General features: G+C 43.5%; 1 protein-coding gene across 2 annotated transcripts in view; it reads right to left on the bottom strand.

The window, feature by feature from the left end:
• Window positions 1-1,676: 1,676 nt before the first annotated feature.
• Window positions 1,677-19,993, bottom strand: part of LOC117777087 (thrombospondin type-1 domain-containing protein 7A) — a 120,514-nt gene continuing 102,197 nt past the window's right edge. Inside the window, exons 24-29 of one of the 2 annotated variants that reach the window (XM_034611608.1) lie at window positions 13,995-14,168; window positions 10,912-11,010; window positions 9,695-9,777; window positions 7,999-8,212; window positions 6,340-6,427; window positions 1,677-2,676 (exon numbers count right to left, since the gene is read on the bottom strand). In XM_034611608.1, coding sequence (XP_034467499.1) covers window positions 2,586-2,676; window positions 6,340-6,427; window positions 7,999-8,212; window positions 9,695-9,777; window positions 10,912-11,010; window positions 13,995-14,168 — 749 coding nt within the window. In that variant the 3' untranslated portion in view covers window positions 1,677-2,585. The remainder of the gene's footprint in view (window positions 2,677-6,339; window positions 6,428-7,998; window positions 8,213-9,694; window positions 9,778-10,911; window positions 11,011-13,994; window positions 14,169-19,993) is intronic. The other variant, XM_034611609.1, reaches the window with a different exon arrangement.

Raw genomic sequence — 19,993 nt, 5'->3', positions numbered from 1 at the left:
GATAGAGTAAGAAAGAGAGAGGGGGGAGAGAACGAGGGGGGAGAGAACGAGAGAGGGATGAAGAGAGAGATAGAGTGAGGGAGAGAAGGAGGGATGAAGAGAGAGAAGGAGGGAGGGATGAAGAGAGAGAGGAAGAGAAGGGAGAGAAGGGACAGAGATGGAGAGAGGGATGAAGAGGGACAGAGAGAGGGAGAGAAGGAGGGATGAAGAGAGAGAGGGAGTGAGGTAGAGAAGGAGGGATGAAGAGAGGGAGGAAGAGGAGCAGCTTCATGTTATAGACTTTTTGTGGCAACTTTTCTCCAAGCATCGTCGGAGGGTGACCTCTAGTGGTCGTCCGCTGCACTGACTCTTCACATCACAGCCTGTAAACAATGACTGGAAACTAATATTGTTTTACGTCTTATAACAAAACAAACATATTTATGATCTTATTCTTATTCTGATTCTCACCACACAAACAAAATGTAATTATTTTAAAGATGAATCAAATCATATTGTGTCATTGTTGTTAGAGGTCAAAGGTCACGGAGGAGGAAGTGATTAAACTTAGTGTCACAGTTACTTAAGATCATAAATCAAACTGACATATGATATAATCAACGTATGAATCTCAACAAACACGACTTGAGACTAAAGAACTTTACAACCGGGTCCCGTTTTATTTTCAGTAATTCTTCCCACACATATAAACAACCTGTACAAAACCTCTTCTCACCACTGGTCTCTTTCCCTCGTTCCCTTTTTACACAACACACAACTTGCATCATGATGAACAACAATCAGAATTATCATACACCCACTTTGCAACAGTCAAACTAAACGTTGTTTTTCTGTGTGATACAAAATAAATGTACACATATTCAGATATTCCCCCCCCCCCCAAAAAACAAATAAAAAAAATTGCTGTTATTTACAAATCCCACAAGAAAAAAAAAAGTAAACATTCTTCACACCAGCTTTTTTTTTTTTTAAACGTAGAACTCAGTTCTCTTATTATTCATATATTGTATATTTGTACAGATATTTTTTTTTGAAATTCATTTTTCACCTCATGTAGTACGGCTGAAAAACAATAGGAACTATATGATACGGCTACTACATGAAAAAGTTTTAAAAATCCTACTTTTCCTTTTAAAAAAGAAAAAGCACATTTTTTTTTCACCTTAATATTTCTCTATGTGCTGCAGTGTATGATTTATGATGTTTGTTCCCCATTCACGTATTAAAAACTCTTCTACAGGACGGTTAGTATTCAGGTATTGTCAGTAAGGCAGAAATGACATTTGCACGAATGGTTTTAAATATCTATTCATAATTTTCGTTTTTCACGAATCACGGCGCACTCCTGCGGGGTAAAAAAAATTTAAGAATTTGAATTTGAATCTGAATCCTTATAGGTAAAAAATAACTGTGAAAGCAGGTGATTCGTTAAAAACAAGTCGCCTGCTGACGTCGTCAAGTTTAAATCTTTTAAATTTGCATCTTGGGCAGAAAAAACTGTGAAAACACACCGGACGAAACCTACAGACCACAAAAGGTACTTTACAACAACCAAAAGAATCCGTGGTGACAAATAAAATCTATACATGTATTTACGTGAGGTTCCTCACTCCTGTTTGGCAGAACGTGACACATCTCAAACATCTCCGTCCGTTGCCCGTTGGGGTTTTTTTTTCTTCCTCTGAATGTTCTGGCGGTTCTCTCTCTGTGGAAGAGGCAGTGTTCTATGGCAATAAACGGTAGAAGTCACGTGTGCATATCATGCTGCACTAATATAGTGCAATGTAGTGCCTGAAACAAAGCGAAGGGTGGAGGGGGGGGGGGGGGGGGGGCGGGGCGGTCGCAGGCTTCTCCTCCCTCCTCCATCAGCATCGCACAGATCAGTTAATCCCACAGACGCCTCGGAATCAAGCGAAAAGAGGAAAAATAAGACCAAACGCCTCCTTTTGTTCGAGACTGCAAAAGAGATTTGAGTGAAAAACCCCAGTTGAGGATTTGCAAAAAGAGGAATCCAAAACCTATTCATGGAGATTTTCCTCCTCTCTCTCTCTCTCTGCCTCCCCCCCCTCTCCCCCCCTCCCCCCCCGGTGACTTTTGGCAACGTACGAACCGTCAGTGCATCCTAAGCCTCCAGCGACTCAGCATTTTTAGGGACAAGCAGAAAAGCACTGGGGGGGTGGGGGGTGGGGGGAGCTGGAGGTTGTGCTGCTGCCGCGTTCAGAGACGGCAGCAGGAAGCCGGGTTCCGTCTCCGGCACCTGGCCAATCCGTTTTACCACCGAGACGTGCAGGGGGGGGGGGCAGAAAAAGGCATTTCACTGAACTCATGAAGGCTCTTGAGAAAGACAACAAGTCAAGAAGAACACACAGAAGAAGAGGAGGAGTGGGGGGGGGGGGGGGGGGGGGGGGGAATGGTTAAACTCACTAGTGTCTCAGTTAAGAGGATTTGTGTAAGATCTCCGTTCTGTGACGTGTCCGTTCCAGCTGCAAACATCCATGTCCCTCAGTGTGGCGGCGTGATGAAGGTCGATGACGGGGGGGGGGCCCTCGGTGGAGCGTCTCCCAGGGGGGGGGGTGGGGGGGTGGCTACATGTCCGTGTCCCCGTCGTAGGCGAGAGTCAGAGGTTTTAGTCGGTTGTTTTGTTGCCTCTGTCTCTGAGGCCTCTTTGGCTTTTTGCTGAGTGAACAGAACAAAACAGAGTCAGGAAGGAAATATTCTCACTTAAAAACCAAACTGTAAATTATAACATGTATGATTGTGAATCGTGTGAATGTGGATGAAATGATGTAAAAACAAGGTTCACATCACGCGATGAGCTGCAGCACCTTGAAAACTGGAGAAGAGAGAAGAGCGAGAGTTTTCTGAAGGTAAATTACTCCGGAATCAAATATTAGTATTTTCCATTCAGGACTCGGTCGTTAAAATTGAAGTTTTGACTGAAACGTCATATTTATTTATGTAAAAAGTTAATGTGAAGCTTCCCAACAGCCGCCGACCTTCAGAGAACGATGACCCCAGCAAAAGAAATCACCAAACTTTAGAAGAAACTGTCAATATTCTGTAATTTTGTCCTTTTTTGTCAATAAATTTCTCATGAAAAGACGAAAACTAACAATTGACTTTGTCTTTAAACACTTGAACAACTTCTCAACTCTCCGACACCGTTCGAACAATTGAAGTTAAGATGTAAATTTCTAAAGACAAAATTTCCTTTTCTTATTTATTTCGGTATTTTGACAATTACCTAACAAACGGAGTTCTGCACTGGGTTTTTTAGCAAATGAACTCAAACAGGAGTAAATGTGGGATTTTCAGGTGTTTAGCATTTATGGTGAAAGTGTTTATATGAATTATTGAAGTACAGGTCAATGGGTTGAACACAAACAAGGACACGTCTCCATCTAGAAGCATTAACAGGTTTTAGTGAGTTCATTTAGATGCAAACTCTTGGTTTTCCACAAGAGAAAAGCAACTTTCTAACTTGTGTACGTCTCTGATTCATGTCACAACATTATGAGGTGAATAATGTGTAGAATTGTTTATCCTCTCGAGAGTAACTGAGAAAGTAAAGCTGATATTTAGCTGTGGTTTCTTTCTCGTTTCATCCAATCCCAGTTTCCGGCTGCTGAGCCAACAGGACAGTCTTAATTACTTCTTCCAAACATGAGAAAACTTTTCCCACCAAACTTCGTCCCAAAGGCCGAGAACAGAGACGAGCGACGCGCGGCTCTCTCCGGAGAACCGAGACGTCTAAACAGGAATATTCTGGAGAGCCGGCAGAGATCAGATCAGAGGAACCTCGGGGGAGTTTCCTCTGGATAGTTTGTGTGATGAGCCGCTGACAGAATCTCAACAGAATCACATGAAACGTCAGCAAACGCTCCAAGAAGAGAAATCTGCTGCCAAGAAAAATCGGCCGGAGTCTTTCATCCGCGGTTTGGCGAAGTTACTCATGTTCACAAATACTGACGGGAATATTACTGAGGCTTCGTTAGCAATGAATCTGCTGGTTTATCTCTCGAGTCATCAAGTCGTTGTTCTGTCTGTAAAGTTTCACAGAGCTGAAAGTGACATGTTGAATTAAACTCATTGTTTTGTCCAATAAACAGTAAAGAAAACTACAAATATTAAGTTTAATAGCAAATGTTTCCTGTTGTTTGCTTAAAAAAAACACTTTTCTGTTGTTTGCCTTAAATTTTTAACTTTTAACTCGTAAAGCTCCTTGTAACTGTGTTTTTAAAAGTGCTCTATAAATAAAGTTTATACTAATTATTAAAAAAATAATCAATTAAAATAGGAGCTGATTAACGTCTATTTGTCTAAAACCTTCAGTTGCACATTCAAATCCAATTAATATGTTTGTACAATATTTTCTCTAATGGCTGAAAGCAGATAAATAAGATGATGATAATGAGCTTTAATGAAAAAACAAGATATGGAGGGAGGGAGGGGGGGCGGTGCATTACTTCCTCTTTTGGCCACAAGAGGGCAGTGTGAGATCAGGAAGGAACCAGAGCCAGGAGGTTTAAATTTGAGGAACAGAATCAAATCCCTGCAGTGAAGTTCACACGTGTGTTGTCAAGATGTCGTCGTCTGTTACAACACAACAACAACACATCTATCACGTTTATATTGAAACATGCAGCAGCACAACGTGGGAACTAGTATTTAAACCAACACACTAAGGGACACTATGCTACGCTACTATGCTAATTCACTGTTTACACCTTCTTGTGAAAGGGACCAATCACCGACCTCTTTGCTCACGTGTGACACAAATAAAGTGACAGAGAAATGTTAACGTTTTCTTGAGCTGCGTCTGATCATTAATTCATTATTATAAAATATATAAAAAGTTGTGATAAACGTCAGATTATCACAAGATTTTCAGAAGAAATGACTCAAAACATCTTTGTGTTTATGGAACTGTCTGTGACGGTGAGAGTAACTTTAACTTTGGTCTGAACTCGTCTGATCTTATTCTGACCCCAAAGATAAAATGAATATGGTTACAAATAAAATGTGTTTTTAAAAACGTGTTTTCTTTAAATTTCTCCTCTCATATAAATCTTAAATCTTCTCTTGACATGAATTTGAATACAACCTGAATTTATGATGTTATTTGAGGAAATATCTGTTCAGATGTTGACAATCCTTCTTTTCATGTTAAGATTTTACATACAATCATTATCTCACTGCTTCATATTGATGTACATTAATTTACAGTTCATAAAGTAGTTAAAAGTTTTTCCACCTCTACCAGCTGCAACATGTAAATGTCACTGATTTATATTAATGAGTGTAATTCTAAATGTGTAAACACTCACTCAAAGGACTGACTCTACATACAGGGTACTTGTATTTTGAATACTTTGAATGCAGGACTTTTACTTCTAGTGGAGAACTTTGCCTTTGTAGTTCTTCATTTGGGGGAAACGTACGTTGCAAAGAGTTAAATAAAAACACATATGGTAGTTTAGCTTTAAAACTGGAAACAGGGGTTTATAGGTAAGTGAACTTTAGGTGTTGATTGTCACAGCTTCATATTTTGTACATTCACACTGGAGAGATGTCGAACTCTTGGCAAAAAAGGCAAATAAACTTCCTTATATTTCAAATGTGGATTTCCTTTGAGTAAAGGTTGTGCGTTCTCCCTGTTGCACAGCTTTAAATTCAACACTGACTGTAATAACTAGGTATTTATGTACGACGATGATTTGTCTGCTACTGTCTGTGTCGTTTAATTAAACGTGGATCCAGCTGTTGTGTCATGAGCAAAAGAATCAGACACGGGTCACTTTTAAAAGACGCTATAAACAGGGAAATGAAAGGTCCAGATCCTCTCTAGTAATCCCGGCTGGTTCGTCCTCACCTGCACCTTCACTCAGCGAGTCAGGCAGGACATGTGACACCCTTCGGAGAGGTCAAAGGTCAGGGGCTGCAGGATGTGGAGGGACTGCAGGAACCCCCCCACATCCTCACGAGCTGCTGCTGCTCTGAGCCAGCTCTTGGCAATCGGGACAGGTGTAAATCATCTCATGTGCATTGTGGCCCACCCACACCGCCGTCCCGTTGGCGCCGGACTCCTGGGCCTTAAGAGAGCGATGCACCGTGGCACAGTAGCTGCTGCTCTCACACGGGGGGGGGGGGGGGACATGGCGTGAAGGAAGCAAGAGAGAAACAAATGAAGACAAGACAGAAACTGTGGCGTGAGGCAGGGGAGGGGGGGGACGCTGGACTCAGAGCAGGGGGTGGGGGGGACATGAGGAGGGGGTTGGTTTCATGAATGGTGGTGATGGTGGTGGTGGTAAATAAGGGAGATTGAACTGGTCCACTCACCAAGCTAGGTATATCATAGACACTATGAATATGAGGAGCACAAAGGCTCCGGCTGCTACACCGTACACCCACATCTTCAGCTTCCCATCTGTGGAGGAGGAGGCTCGTCAGTGTCTCTCTTTGCTCGTCAACATGGAACCAACAACCATCAGAGAACTCAAACAATCATTTCTGGGAGAACATCGACGAACCGCTGCAGGAAAACACCCCCGAGATCGTCATCATCGGGAAGAGAGAGCTGTTTTTTAAGAAGGTACCTGGTATTTATTTATTTATTGTAAATAGTGGACAACCTCCTGAGCAACAGCCCCCCCCGGTGGTCAGGGTTGTCCTCTACAGATGCATGTTAACGTTTAGAGTTAAAACACAGAATAAAGAAATCACTATTTGTGGCCGATGCTCCGCCCTCGCCAGTTCTTTGACTTGTGAGGCAGAGAAACTTCCGTGTTTCTGATTATTATTTCTGGCACTTGACAGTCAAACATTTAATTATTTGTTGTTTTGTTTCCCAGAACTGTCGGCACTTCAGAATATAATTTATTTCTCCTCTCCTCTAAAATATCCACTTGATCCTCCACTTTCTTTGTTTTCTTTGTTTTATCTGTACACTGTAAATCACGGGCTGTGTTATAAACCTTATTGTTTCTCTTTCTCAAAAAAAGGCAATAACACCATTTAAATCTTCCCATAATTTCATCTACAACAGCATCAAACGTGCTGCAAAAACAAAAAAAAACTAGAAATGACAAGAGATAAACGATACGAGTGTCAGTGTTTGTTCCTGACAGACGTTAACTCAATCTGTTCTGCACTCACACATCCTCACTGCTCGTCTCGCTGTCGCGCTCCATCAGTCACAACTCGCTCCGTGCAGACGCAGCTTCACATGTTAATGCGGCGGCGGTTCACAGAAGGTTTCTTCACACGTGCGTTTGTGAAAAACACGTCTGATGCACAATCAAGACACTTTTTCGACGCACAGTCGAGAGAACAGCAGTTTTTTTTAACCTGAAGTTAATTAAACTCCTGTCAACACTAATTCCGCCTGAAAGCATTTAAACCACATTCTGCCGTTGACACGTGGAAACCTCTGGGGTTTATGTCTTAATGTCACTGGGAGGATTACAAGCTGCTGTGCAGGTTGAGGAAAATTCTACAAACTCTGGGTTTTTCTAAAACCTTTTCATTTCAGATAAACTTTAAAAAAAAAGAAAAGAGACAGGCCGGACACTCAAAGAATACAGAAGCTGTTTTCTTCTTATCCAGAAGTTCAAGTGGAAACATTTTTTGAATAAAGTTCCTGACTTCAAACTTTTACATAAACCTGATTTAAAGTGGAAGCTTTAGAAAGTACGTGTGATGCTTTGCTGACCAAAGCACTCTGTGTTTTTAAGACTATTTTCCAAGTCCCTGTTTTAGTTTGTTTATTTCTTCTTTTTGTCTGCTTCCTTCTGACTTCCTCCACATGTCTGACACATTGTCCTCTGGTGCTTTTTGGAATTAGGACTTGACAACTGTAAAACAGCCGTTTCTGAAGAGGATCTTGACGCAGGGTTAGTTCTCCACAGTATGAGAGTTAAGAGACTCAAGTTAACAGCAACAAAACACATCTTCAACAATTCTTTACATCTGGAAACCAGTGTGGTTTAATCCTCTAACCTGGTCCGTAGGGCTGCAGGTACCAGGTCCGGCCCGTGCGTCCGGGCTGGGTGGCGCTGGGCTGGGTGGGGTTAATGGCACGGCTGGTCTTCACGTCGCCCTTCTTGTCCCCCGCCGTGGGGATCTCCAGGACTGGGATGGGGGCGCACTGGTCCAGCTGCCCAGTGGGCGACAGCACCTCTGTGAAGCCCTCCTCGCACATGCAGATGCCGGCCTGCAGGGGGAAGCACACAACCATGTTTGATTTTGAGGTGCAGTTCCAGGAAGTGCTCGGCAGGGGCCTGGATGGAGGTGAGGGGTGGGGGGGCTTTTGGAAGAAGGTGTGGATGTTTGAACAGGAGGGTGACGGCCTGTTACTGTTGGGTCACATGTTTTAAACCTCAGGTCCGTGCACAGCAGCACACGTCTCTTATCTCGTCCTGTTGGCCTCATTCCCACAAACTGCATCTTCTACAAATGTCTGTTTCCAAATTCAGTTCCAGAAACAAAATTAACCTGTGCTCGTTTGTCCTTATTTACCCTGCGCACAACGTTACACACCGGTACTTGAGGATCCAATGCCTTGCTCAAGAGCATGCTAACAGTAATGAAGGAGAGGTAAAGGTTGCTATAATGTTTGAGAAAGGCGTTGATTCATTTTTGAGGATGTAGTTGTTGGTGCTGTTGAACTGTATAAACCTTGTACTAGATATGTAACTGTTATATTTATACTACAGTACTCGATATAACGAGGAGGTGGATACTAACTTTTAAACACTTAAGAATAGAACAATATAATTCAACAACTACACAAACTGCAGCCTTTAAAATGATCATACAGTTGAATCGACACTTCTCTAAAATCATAACATGACTAGAATGTCATTCAGTAGATTCCATACCTCCACCAAGACAGGGTTCTAGCTCTATTTGTTCCATACAGTGGCAGATAAAACCATATTTAAATCTGCTCGATAGAGATTTCAGTCCTCTAAATGTCCCTGATTTCAGATCAGTTCCATCCTTGTCAACAAATTTCATGGAAATTTCTCACAAACAAACCAACAAACCCACTAAGGGATGGAACCATAACCTCCTCGTCTGCAGTAATAACTGTACTGAAGGTAGGGTTCATAACAGGGCTGCTGTATTACGTTAGCTTTAGCCGGGTGTACCTAATAAACTGAGCCTGGATTTATCTGCAGATTTAACAGTGACCTCAGAAGGCCGCTCCTCATCAGATCCTCCTGACCTGCTTATTCCGTGGTTATGATACGACGGAACCACGCAGCCGATAAACCAGCCGTCGCCGCTGCTGAATCCAAAATTTACTTTCAAAACCGAAATGCGATTACAATTGATGAACTTTGAGATGAACCATCTGCTGCGTGAAACAACAGGTATTTACCCTGGTTCTGATGCGGCACATTTGAGTGACACTTCAGAGAAACAGGCCTCACATCTGCGAGCTGCCGTCATTTCATTCCCTGCTGCATTCAAATTCAATTCTGGCGACCGTGTGTCACAGCGAGTCCAGAGGCTGCCACTCATCCACAGGACCTGCGCTCTCAGGTTTATGTTTTTTTTTTTTATTATTGTTCCTTTCTGTTTATTGAGTTTTCATGATGTGTTTTTCGTCCCCAGCCCCGATTCTCCTCTGCAGTATTTTTCTCTGTGTTCCTTTAAATTGTTGATATGAGAACAGAGAGGCGCTTACCTCGCTGCAGAAGGACCTGGGCAGGAGACAGGGGGGGTCACAGGAGCTGTTGGTCGTCGGAGGGTTCACGGGAGGACAACCTCCTGCGGGGGGGGAAACACAATAAAAGCCAAATAGGTCTCATGTTTTTTAAAAGGAGCACAGTGAACATCACCATCTGTGTGTGTCTGCAGAGCCACTGTGCTGCTGCTACTTCAAAACAAGACAACCAACAGTTCTCATATTTAACCGTCTGTCATTATTTTATATTTGTGTTTTTCTTTCACTGCGTCGATTCTCCCGCATTATTTCCACTTTCTTTTGATCTATTCTTGTCCTGTTTTTTAAATGTGCTGTATAAATAAATCTGACTGATTAATACACACTCCTGCGTTTATCTGCACCTATGAGTCCGTGTGGCTGAGGTTTATTTTTAAAACACGTGTTCATGTTTTAATGCGGCGATTCTTCACGGCGCCCGTCGCCCACAACCTTTGCGTCTCACAGCGAGAAAGTCTGTTGGTTTTCGGAGGAGTTTGTTATATCTCTGACATTCTGTGTAAATAATACCACCTACACACGACTGAAGAAATGGGGTTTAGACTTTGTGTTGAGCTGCTGGAACCTCTCACTTTCTCACTGTAGAGATAACTTAAGCAACGCTGAATTATCACGAGGTCAAAATGCTGTTTATTTTAACAACTTGTCACCAGTTCTGCAGCTTGTTCGACCAGTCGAGAGGATTTTATCCAGTTTTGAAGTCTTGTTAGAGCTGAAGTTATTAGTTCATTAATAGATCGAAACATTTTTAGCGATGGATTAGTCGTTTAAGACAATTCTTATTCTTCAAATGCCAGTTCCAAATGCTTGTTTGCTGGTTTTCTTAGTCTTCTGTAGCATTTAACATAATTTATGACTGTATCGTTCGTCAGACAAAAAAACAGCAATATTTGAATATGTAAACTTGGGCTTTGGAAAGATTTAATGATCATTTTTTACTATTTACTTCAAGGAAACAACAGCACAAGAATCATTATTGAATAAAATGGTTAAGTAGTCCAGTTATTCACATGAAAAAAGAGTCAGTTTTAAGATAATTTTGTTTTTTGTCCTAACAGATTTATTTCAAGACCAAAGTTAGTGAACCCCTGAAGCACAGAAACAAACTCCTGTGGACTCAAGTAAGTTTACAGAAACCCAAGTTAACCAAAAGTTACTCCCTGGCAGGAGTTCCTCACCGGTGACGCTGAGTCCGTCCGAGCGCTGACACCAGATGAGCGGGCGGGTGGAGTTGGGACGGACGCTGCTGAGCCACTTGTACTCGTAACATTCGCCCCCTGAAATCAAAACGATAAGACAGTCATCACCTATCGAGACGGTGCGGTGGGAACCTGCAGTAATGACCATTAATCAAACGAACGGCGGATTAATAAAGCAGCTGCTAAGTTATGGTTTTCTAATAGGCCCCTGTCATATAACATCACTATCAGTGTGTCTTCACACACGGGTCCACTGCGATGTTTTAATCTTCGGTAAGAGCTTTTGCTCGATGACTTTCTATCAATGCTATTATGACTTTATCAATATTTCCATCAGGGCAGTAAATGAGCATATTTCCCCGTGGAGTCCCGTGTAACCAATCATCAGTCCAGCCCGTTCTCCCAGCGCAAATTAACAGTTTAACCTTGAACAAAGGACGGATCTCTCCTCCACAGGCCCGGGTACTGTATCGCGGCTCCACTCGATGGCACGGCTCTATCTGCAGCTTTCCACGGGACGATTTGTCTGCGGCTGAGACAACGTCTCCCTTTATGTTCTCATTTCTTAGCCGTCTCTCCCTGAGATACAGCTGAGGTCGTTTTTCAGACGTGTTATCAGTGAATCACTCACTTCGGGCCTGGACTTCCCACCGTCTCTTAGCAGCAGATTGGAGTTTTACTGCTGTAGATACACTCCTCAGAGGGAAAGGGGAAGTAATGTAAAAAAAAAAAAAAAAGAATCCCAGGTTTTTATCCCCTGGCGTATGATGCAGAGCGATCAGTGCGTCCATCCATCCTCCCGTCTGTGATCATTTCATTTCCAGAGCACAACCCATAAAAAACATTTGGATTTTTTTGGGGGGGAGTTTATTGAAGCGGTGCCTTCTTGATATTTTGGGTTTGCCGGGGGACACGTCTCTCCTGATGACTCATGTTAAAACATAACAGACGCTCTCTGTAAAAGGCTAAAAGAGGAAAAAGCTGATTTGTTGCTTGTTAACTGAGAAAATGTCATTATACAGCACTTTTACAACAAAGTGGTTGACAGTGGAAGTGAGGCCCGGACATCATCAGTGTCTGGATCAACCTGACCCGGAGAAGACAGGGATCAAATGACCTCTTCTCTCGAGCTTCAAACAACACGAGTCCAAGGTCACGGGTGAATGTACAAAGTTTTCTCCATGAACACGTTAGTTTACATTTTGAGCTTCTCATCGTGTGATCATTGGAGCTCAGAGGATCATCGACCTGTTGGTCTCTACGTTCACAAAGTGGAATCTCAACTATTATGTGATGGTTGCTTTAAAACAGTCATGTCCCTATACAGCATTAATGGAACAGTAAATAATCCTCCTCCTCATCTAGCGCCACCATCAGGTCAAATTGTTCATTAGTCAAAGTCTTGAATTTATGACAAAACACCTGATGATACAAGGTAGAAGTGAAGATTTTAATTTTAATTATAACAACCAGTCTGACAGAGGTAAAACATGATGGTTTCACAACTGCTCCTGGTCTCTCTCCTCCTCTCTCTCTCTTCTCTCTCCCCCTCTCTCTCTCTTCTCTCTCCCCCTCTCTCTCTCTTCTCTCTCCCCCTCTCTCTCTCTCTTCTCTCCCCTCTTCACCTCTTTCCTCCTCTCAACCCAGCCGGTCGAGGCAGATGTCTTCACACCGACTCTGGTTCCAGAGGTTTCTTCCAGTAACGAGGTTGTTTTTTCTCTCCAGTTGCCAAAGTGCAGCTCATTGTTGGAACTGTTGAGTTTCTCTATAACTTTTATAACCCCCGTTTTTGTGGTAACCTGCTAAATGACTGTTCTACTCCTCTTTGAGCTCAGCTTTGGTCTCCTCATGTTCTGACTACAGCTTCAACCCACAGCCACTTTCACACATCCACAGATTCTACATTTCTTCCCTGACCTCAGTGCTGCATGCAGAACTAAACCAGTAGTATCAGTCTGTGTGCTGCTGTTTTTCAGTTTACTGTAGATTCAAAGCATGGTAAGAATTATTATACAGTAAAATGTGCAACTGGGACACAGATCTGGTTTTGTTTTTCTCACATCAAACCGTTAACTCCCTCCCTCAGTCCCCCATCTCTCTTTCTCCGTCACCGCCCCCCTCCCCCCTTCCCCTGCCTCCACTCTCTCTTCTTCCTCCGCCTTCGCTGGTCTTGGCTGGGCCGCTCCTCTCCCCCCCCGGTGCCTTGAGTGATGCTGTGAAACCAGGTCAGGCTGGTGAAGACGGCTCTGAGGCTGTGTACAGTGGAGCCAGGGAGGGAGGAGAGGAGAGGAGGAGTGGGAGGCGAGGGAGCGAGGAGGGGATGGGAGGGGGGGGCGGCTGCTGTACAGACTCTGCCTATGGCTCCGATGTGTGTTGAGCTTTGGTGGTGGTGGTGGTGAATCACAACCCACACTGCACCTAATGGGTGATTAGCTCGCCTGGGGAGCTGCAGGGATCACAACAGTAAATGAGCGCGTGGGATTCCTCCGTTTGGAGACTTCACTCGAGAAATCCCATCTGGGGAAGCACCGATTGACCCATAGAGGAAACACGGAGTGATGGTGGCAGCGCTTCACTTCCTCCTCAGTCGTGTTTTGGTCCGGGTACCAGGGTGGCTCAGTTGTTTGTGCTGTCACCTCCAAGCAAGTAAAATCCTTATCTGACTCCTGTCGCCGATCCCTCTCCCTCTACAATCTCAGCACGTCTTTCTTCTCTGTGGGTTTCCAGTTTGCTCCGACAGGCCTAATGTGAAAGCTCAGATGGATAGAAGGCTAAACAGCCTGCAGGTACAGCCCTGAATGTAAGTGTCCGTCTGTGTTAGCACTCTGATGCACTGACAAGCAGTCCATCGTGCTCCCCTGCCCAGAACAAACCCGCACTGACCTCACTTCTCCATCATCGAGCTGATTAGGAATTCTTAGGGCGGAAAATTCTAATCAATCAAAGTTTGGAGCTGTCTTCTCATTTGCATGTAATAAAAAGTTTTTTAGCTCGGGGAGTTTTCATTGCGTTCAACTTGTCAAACTCTCCGACAGTGAGAAAAAGTTGACGCTGCCACTCACCGGTGCAGGGCTGGGACTCCCACGCCTGGTCCGGGCACAGCTGCAGGTTCTCGGGCTCCTGGGCCAGAACGGCCCGCGAGCGAACCTGAACCGAGCCGAAGTCCACGCCTGCATCTTTGACGCAGATGCTCACGCACGAGCTCCAGTCCGACCACTCCATCAGGTAACACTCACCTGCGGCAGAGAGCAGACACATGCGTCATCAGGACTGTGAATGTGGGGGGGGTTTTACATCCGAGAGCCTTTCACTGAAAATCTGTGGCTCTTAAAACGTCTCAGCAGAAGACATCAGAAAGACATTACATTCATTATACATGTGTCACAGAACAGTAATGAACATTTTCTATTGGAAAGTGTCAAAGGTTCGAGCGCGGAGCTGAAATGATTCGTCAAACACAACCGATGATCATCAGAAGGAAAACACGCTCAAAATTAATTTCATAATTGATGAATTGTTTCCATTACTATTTCAACCAGTTAATTAAAAAAATGTAATTGAAAGACTAATGAATAATTAAAGAACTGTTAGTTGCAGCTCTAGTGAACAGAAATCCCATTATGGAGAAGTTATTTTATACAAATCTTGATTTCAAATTAATATTTTATACCTTACAAAACAAAATAATAATATTTTCTCCGTGAAAATCAATTTCAAAATGATGATTACATGAATGAAAAGGTTGCAAAAGGAGAAGCTGTTTCCTAAAAAAATGGGAAAAGCCTTTTAGTACGGTCCAAATAAAGAAGGTAGAAATCAAAACAGCAGACAAATTACACATCTTTCATCTTTTCACTGTACCACAACTACTTCTGGCCCTGAGTCATTTCTCAAATCTTATATTTCCTGTAAGACGATGTGCAGCCTCAGAGTCTCAGAGTCTCGGAGCCTCGGAGCCTCGGAGCCTCGGAGCCTCAGAGCCTCGGAGCCTCAGGCAGCACTTCTGCCTCTGGAGTCTAAAGACTAACATGTGACCAGCTCGTGGCCGTCAGGTTCCTTTCTGCTGTGCAAAGACCTGAGACACTCAGGCTGATGGGAATGGTTTTTATCTCTGATTTCACATCTCGATTTACGAGCCTGGATGTGTTTGATTTCATCCTCCATCTCTTGCACTTCCTGCTCGTTTGAAGGGGGCTGAGCCGGAAGACAAAGATTTCCACTTTATATTTTATACTCGGTTTTATTTTATTATTTTATGTTTGATTTACCAGTCGATCTAGGTTCTGACCCTCATGTTTGATCATGGGTTCGGTGTCCTGACCCAAAGAATAAGATCCCGGATACAAGCAGCTGAAATGAGTTTCCTCCGTAGGGTGTCAGGGCTCAGTCTTGAACTCGAATAGCCGGAGAGAGTTTGGACTGAAGAGCTTCATTTGGAGGTTTCCTGGTTTTCCTTTTAAACCAGGGTTAACCCAGAACTCCCTGGATGCATTAGACCTATATCTGTCCTGCAGGGACGTCTGGAATATCCTGCAACCGCAACCAGGGCTCAAGTACGTGGAAGAAAATGGATGCATGATGGATGGGTAGATGCTGAACAAGCGTATTTATGCTATGCAAAGAAATATCTGTAGTGCGGCTGCAGTAGGGGGGGGGGTGGGGGTCCCTGGTGGAAATCAGATCTTTAACTGTGGCAGTTTAATCTGGGTGAGAGGTTTGGGGGGGGGGGGGGGGGGGGGGGTAGGAAACACATTTACATATGGCATCATGTGACGTCGGAGGTGCTTTGAAGAGTTGCAGGAGGAGGAAGGTGTTTCAGGCTGTGTTGGTTTTGATCACAGCTGATAACTGCAGCTCATCAAGCAGCGGGGGAAATAGAACACAGGTCAAGGGTGGCAGTGCATGAAAGTGTGTGTGTGTGTGTGTGTGTGTGTGTGTGTGTGTGTGTGTGTGTGTGGGTGTGTGTGTGTGTGTGTGTGTGCGTGCGGATGCAACCTGCCAAAACTCCCAAGCTGTCCCCTCCCTGCACTAACAGCCCTTGAATTTCCTCCCAAATCACACTGCGCTACCTCCTAGCAGAGAAAACAGTCTGTGCTTTTGATTGCTGTTTGATACTTCAGTGCTCCTGCAGTTTGGCAAAAGGGGGCCGGTCTGACTTGTTATCTAGGGCAACGTTTCTCAGTGTTTTCCATCTCAGGGACCAGCAGACTTCTGATGAGATTTTTTTTTTTTTTTTCCTCCTCCCTCTCCAAAATGAGAAATCTGCCAGTGGATAGAAAGGCCACACACTCCTAAAATATAAAACGAGTTCAAACTGTGTTACTTTGGAATAAACGAGTCGTGGGTTGAAGACTGAACAACGGTCTTCCTCTTCTATATTTTAGTGAGACTGAACGATGAAGCACATCGGCGATGAACCAAAATAGATACAAGGGGATTTTAGAAATGAACTCCACATTTGTATTTTGTCTTTTGGCAGAAGTGAGGAACAATAATCCCCCCCTTCAGGGACAGCTCACACGGAAAATAACAGATTTAAATTTAAGTGGCACAGTGTGAAAACACGCTCTCGCTATCAGGCTTAATCACAGAGGAAAGTGGAGCCTCAACCTCCCGTCTCGTCTCGTTGAAATGTTGTAGATATTTAACCTTATTTAGTCCGACAGCTGTCGACCAGAGCTCTGCACGGAAATCTGCTTAAAACCAGCAGCTGACGAGCCGCCGCCAAAAACCTGACAACTCATCTGGGAACTGAATGTGAAGGACTGGTCCAGGAGTCGAACCCAGGACCTCACACACCTTGAGCAAGAATCATACCCATAGACCAACAAGCCACACAGGTCAATCAAAGAGAGGTCCATAGGCAAACTTGGCTCATTGGGTCAAGACGGCAGGATTCGTATCTGGGGCATTTTGGCTTCATTTCTGAGCAGAGGCAGGAAGTGCAGACATGTCGTCCATCTTTGTTTTTCCGTCTATGGTGTAAAAGTGTTTCTGTTAAAGAGAGAAACTTTGGTGACTGTGAAATTAATATATTGTTGTAGGGATTGTGATCCTTTATATCTTTAAATAAGATATAAAGTCCTTCACTGCTGTTTGGATAAATAATGCATTTACATTGAGTTGAGCGACTCCTCTGGTCTATTAATCAATGATGCTGAGCAGAACATAGTGAATTCATATGGAATTGTGATGGATCGTGACTTTAAAGCCAGGACGCTGTCCACGAAGCAGCAGAGAGCCCACTGGTCTCCTGAGTCTGAGGACGGATGCATTTGAAGGAGGATGGAGATGGAGGAGATGACGCCTGTCTGTCAACTGAGGGGAAAATCTGATGTGCTCCAGATTTTAAAATTCTTTTTGTTCTTACGTGGAGAAAGAAGAAGTAAGACTCAGACTTTTACTTTGTTAACAAGACTGGAATAAACCTTGAAAGGTCTTGTAGTAAATGGATGACAATTAAAAAGTGTCTTTCTAGTTTTCTTTTCATCTTCTTCAGTCCTCTAAGTAGGCAGGATTTTTTCATTTACTTTTCTGCATTAATTCTTGAAATAATATTACAAAAATGTGGAAAAAAACAAATCCGCACACTCATAGATATCAGTCCTATAAATGTGCTGATCTTTTTCATCAAGATCCATGAATTATTTTCTGGGAATTCAGTTAAAATATCCAAAAAAATGACAACGATCGCAGACTGTGGAATAAAAGTTCCTGGATCCAACCACTTAATCAAATCTGCTGCGAACGTTAACGAGTTCTTTCTTGGCCCCTCCTTCCTCAGAGTCGCAACAAAATTGGTTTTGGTAGTTTTTGGGTGATCCGTCTTGGGGACAGCGAATAAATCATAACCCGCAGCTTTGAGAGTATTTATCACGAGAACGTTGGAAACCGTTCGGTCTTAAGACGAAGTCAAGCACATTGAGACGTGTGGATTGATTTCACTTTATTGATCCCGAGCTGGGAAAGGTAAAGACTCGTCCTGTCAATCAAAAGAAGACGTCCATAGGCTTCATCTTCCCCTTTGACAATAAAGACGGAGGACGTGTGTCTCTGCTTCCTCCCACGAGAAATGAAACCAAACCAGCGACGTGAACTGCATCATGTACATCACAGCAGATGTCCGGCTCAGCATAGAGACCGAAGCACTCATCCTGTGCAGGTCAGTGGTGAAGCGACGCTGCCAGGTTTCAGGGTTTGTTTCCCACTGGGGTTACCCGTGCTGAAAATGTGTGCACACATGGCTCACTAACAAGCTCTGGGTGGCGGGGAAATCCACAACATGGCACAACAGTATCAGGCTCATGATTATTTATGAAAATTCTTGGTGGCACACATCACAACACGGGTTAAAATAATGTAAAGAAAATATATACACACACCTAATTATGACCTGGAAGTCAATTAACTGTTTTCTAAAACCTAATCTCACAGTGAGACAAGTACTTTGCATCTTATGAGTTTGTAAAGTGGCTTTAAGATTACAAGGAATGTAATTAACGCTCTGTTTATGCAGCTAAATGTTGCTAACACAGGTTTATTTCCTCAGCCGCGGAGAAGTTGATTAGCTGATATTATATTTTCTGAGGTTACAGGTTCATGTTGGAAAAAGATCTGAGGGGAATGGATGAGTTGAGGCAAACGTCAGCAGCTTCCTCCCGCTCGCTAAGTCAGGCAAACTTACTCACTTACTTATACAACGTTAAAAGTGAAAAGATCATGTTTGGAAATAGGAACAAGAAGCTAAACAGATTTATGTTAAATTAAATTACAGTCTGATCCTATGTTAACGAACTCTTCACTCAAGTATAAGAACAAAATGACTCATTCTGACTTCTGATGTCAGACATTTTAATCGATTGGCGTCTACGCTTCACGAGTATTTGTTGAAAACGCAGTTCGATTGGCTGGCGTCTGCACCGCTGCCTGGAAAGATAAGCTTCTCTCAACTCCTACCGCTAAGCGAAGCAAATGACCCACAATGCACCTTGGCAACACATGACCACACTCAAAGGGAACAAGCAGCGTTTCTGTGGAAGCCGAGTGCTCAGTCACAGATTCTACAGAACGCTGAGCTGCACGTCGTTTCCCAGGAGCCGTGCTGAGTGTCAATAAGCGTGAAAATGTGTTTCCATTCGTACGAGTGGTGAACGGCTGCATAACGTCTACGCTTTACTTTCATTTACACACAGAGTTTGTTATTCAGTGAGGTTGTGTCTCAGTTTTACTGTCCTGTCTGTCTTAAAGAGCCCGCAGGGGTTTTTGTTATCGCACCCAAACATACTATTGATTGTGCCTCTTTTTCTCTGCTGTTTTATCTCAGTCTGTGTGTGTGTGTGTGTGTGTGTGTGTGTGTTAATCACCCTGCTCCTGTGTTTCTTCACTGCACAAGTGGAATAAATTGAATTGTAGGGGTCAGAGCTTTCATATGGTTTCACCTCCCTCAGTCTATTTCACTGAGCGGGCATGTGGTCCAAACGGTCTGTGGGTTCAGCATGAAACAGAAAATGGTTCCTGACAGCGTCGCGCCTCCGACTTGTTCCGGAGCTTCAGCAAACCGAACCTAACAGTGTTCGCCGGTGGGAGCCCTGTGAGGGATCGTTTTGTGTTTTACTCTGTTTGTGAAAAGAAGCTGCAGACTTTTACAGGATCTCAGCTGCTGTGATGTGAGACGGACACGGACGCACACGTGCACAGAGGACGGCTTCGTTTAACTCAGATCAAACTCTCTAAAAAACACAGATTGTTGCTGTTTGAAATCCTCCTCCACTCAACTTCCATATTATTATATTTACATATTTATGGATTCTAGAGAGATTTGAATAAAGGCGAAGGAGATATAATTCAAAGGATTGTAACACAGCTGAACCTTTTTTTGTGAAAAACAAGAAATCAAAGGTAAATTATATTTCTCATCTCATTTGCATATTTTCTTTATCAGAAAGAAAAGTCTGCAGATGGAGGCTTGAGTCCTACAGCAGCTCCCAAAGTTATTTAATTCAACTCCCTCTCTTTTGGTTCCTGGGCCCTGATGTGCGTGGACATTGTAGACTTGGAGTTG

This window comes from Hippoglossus hippoglossus, chromosome 16 (assembly GCF_009819705.1).
Source record: "Hippoglossus hippoglossus isolate fHipHip1 chromosome 16, fHipHip1.pri, whole genome shotgun sequence".
NCBI lineage: Eukaryota > Metazoa > Chordata > Actinopteri > Pleuronectiformes > Pleuronectidae > Hippoglossus > Hippoglossus hippoglossus.
The sequence above is the reverse complement of the archived record's forward strand: the minus strand, read 5'-3'. Positions and strand labels throughout refer to the sequence as shown.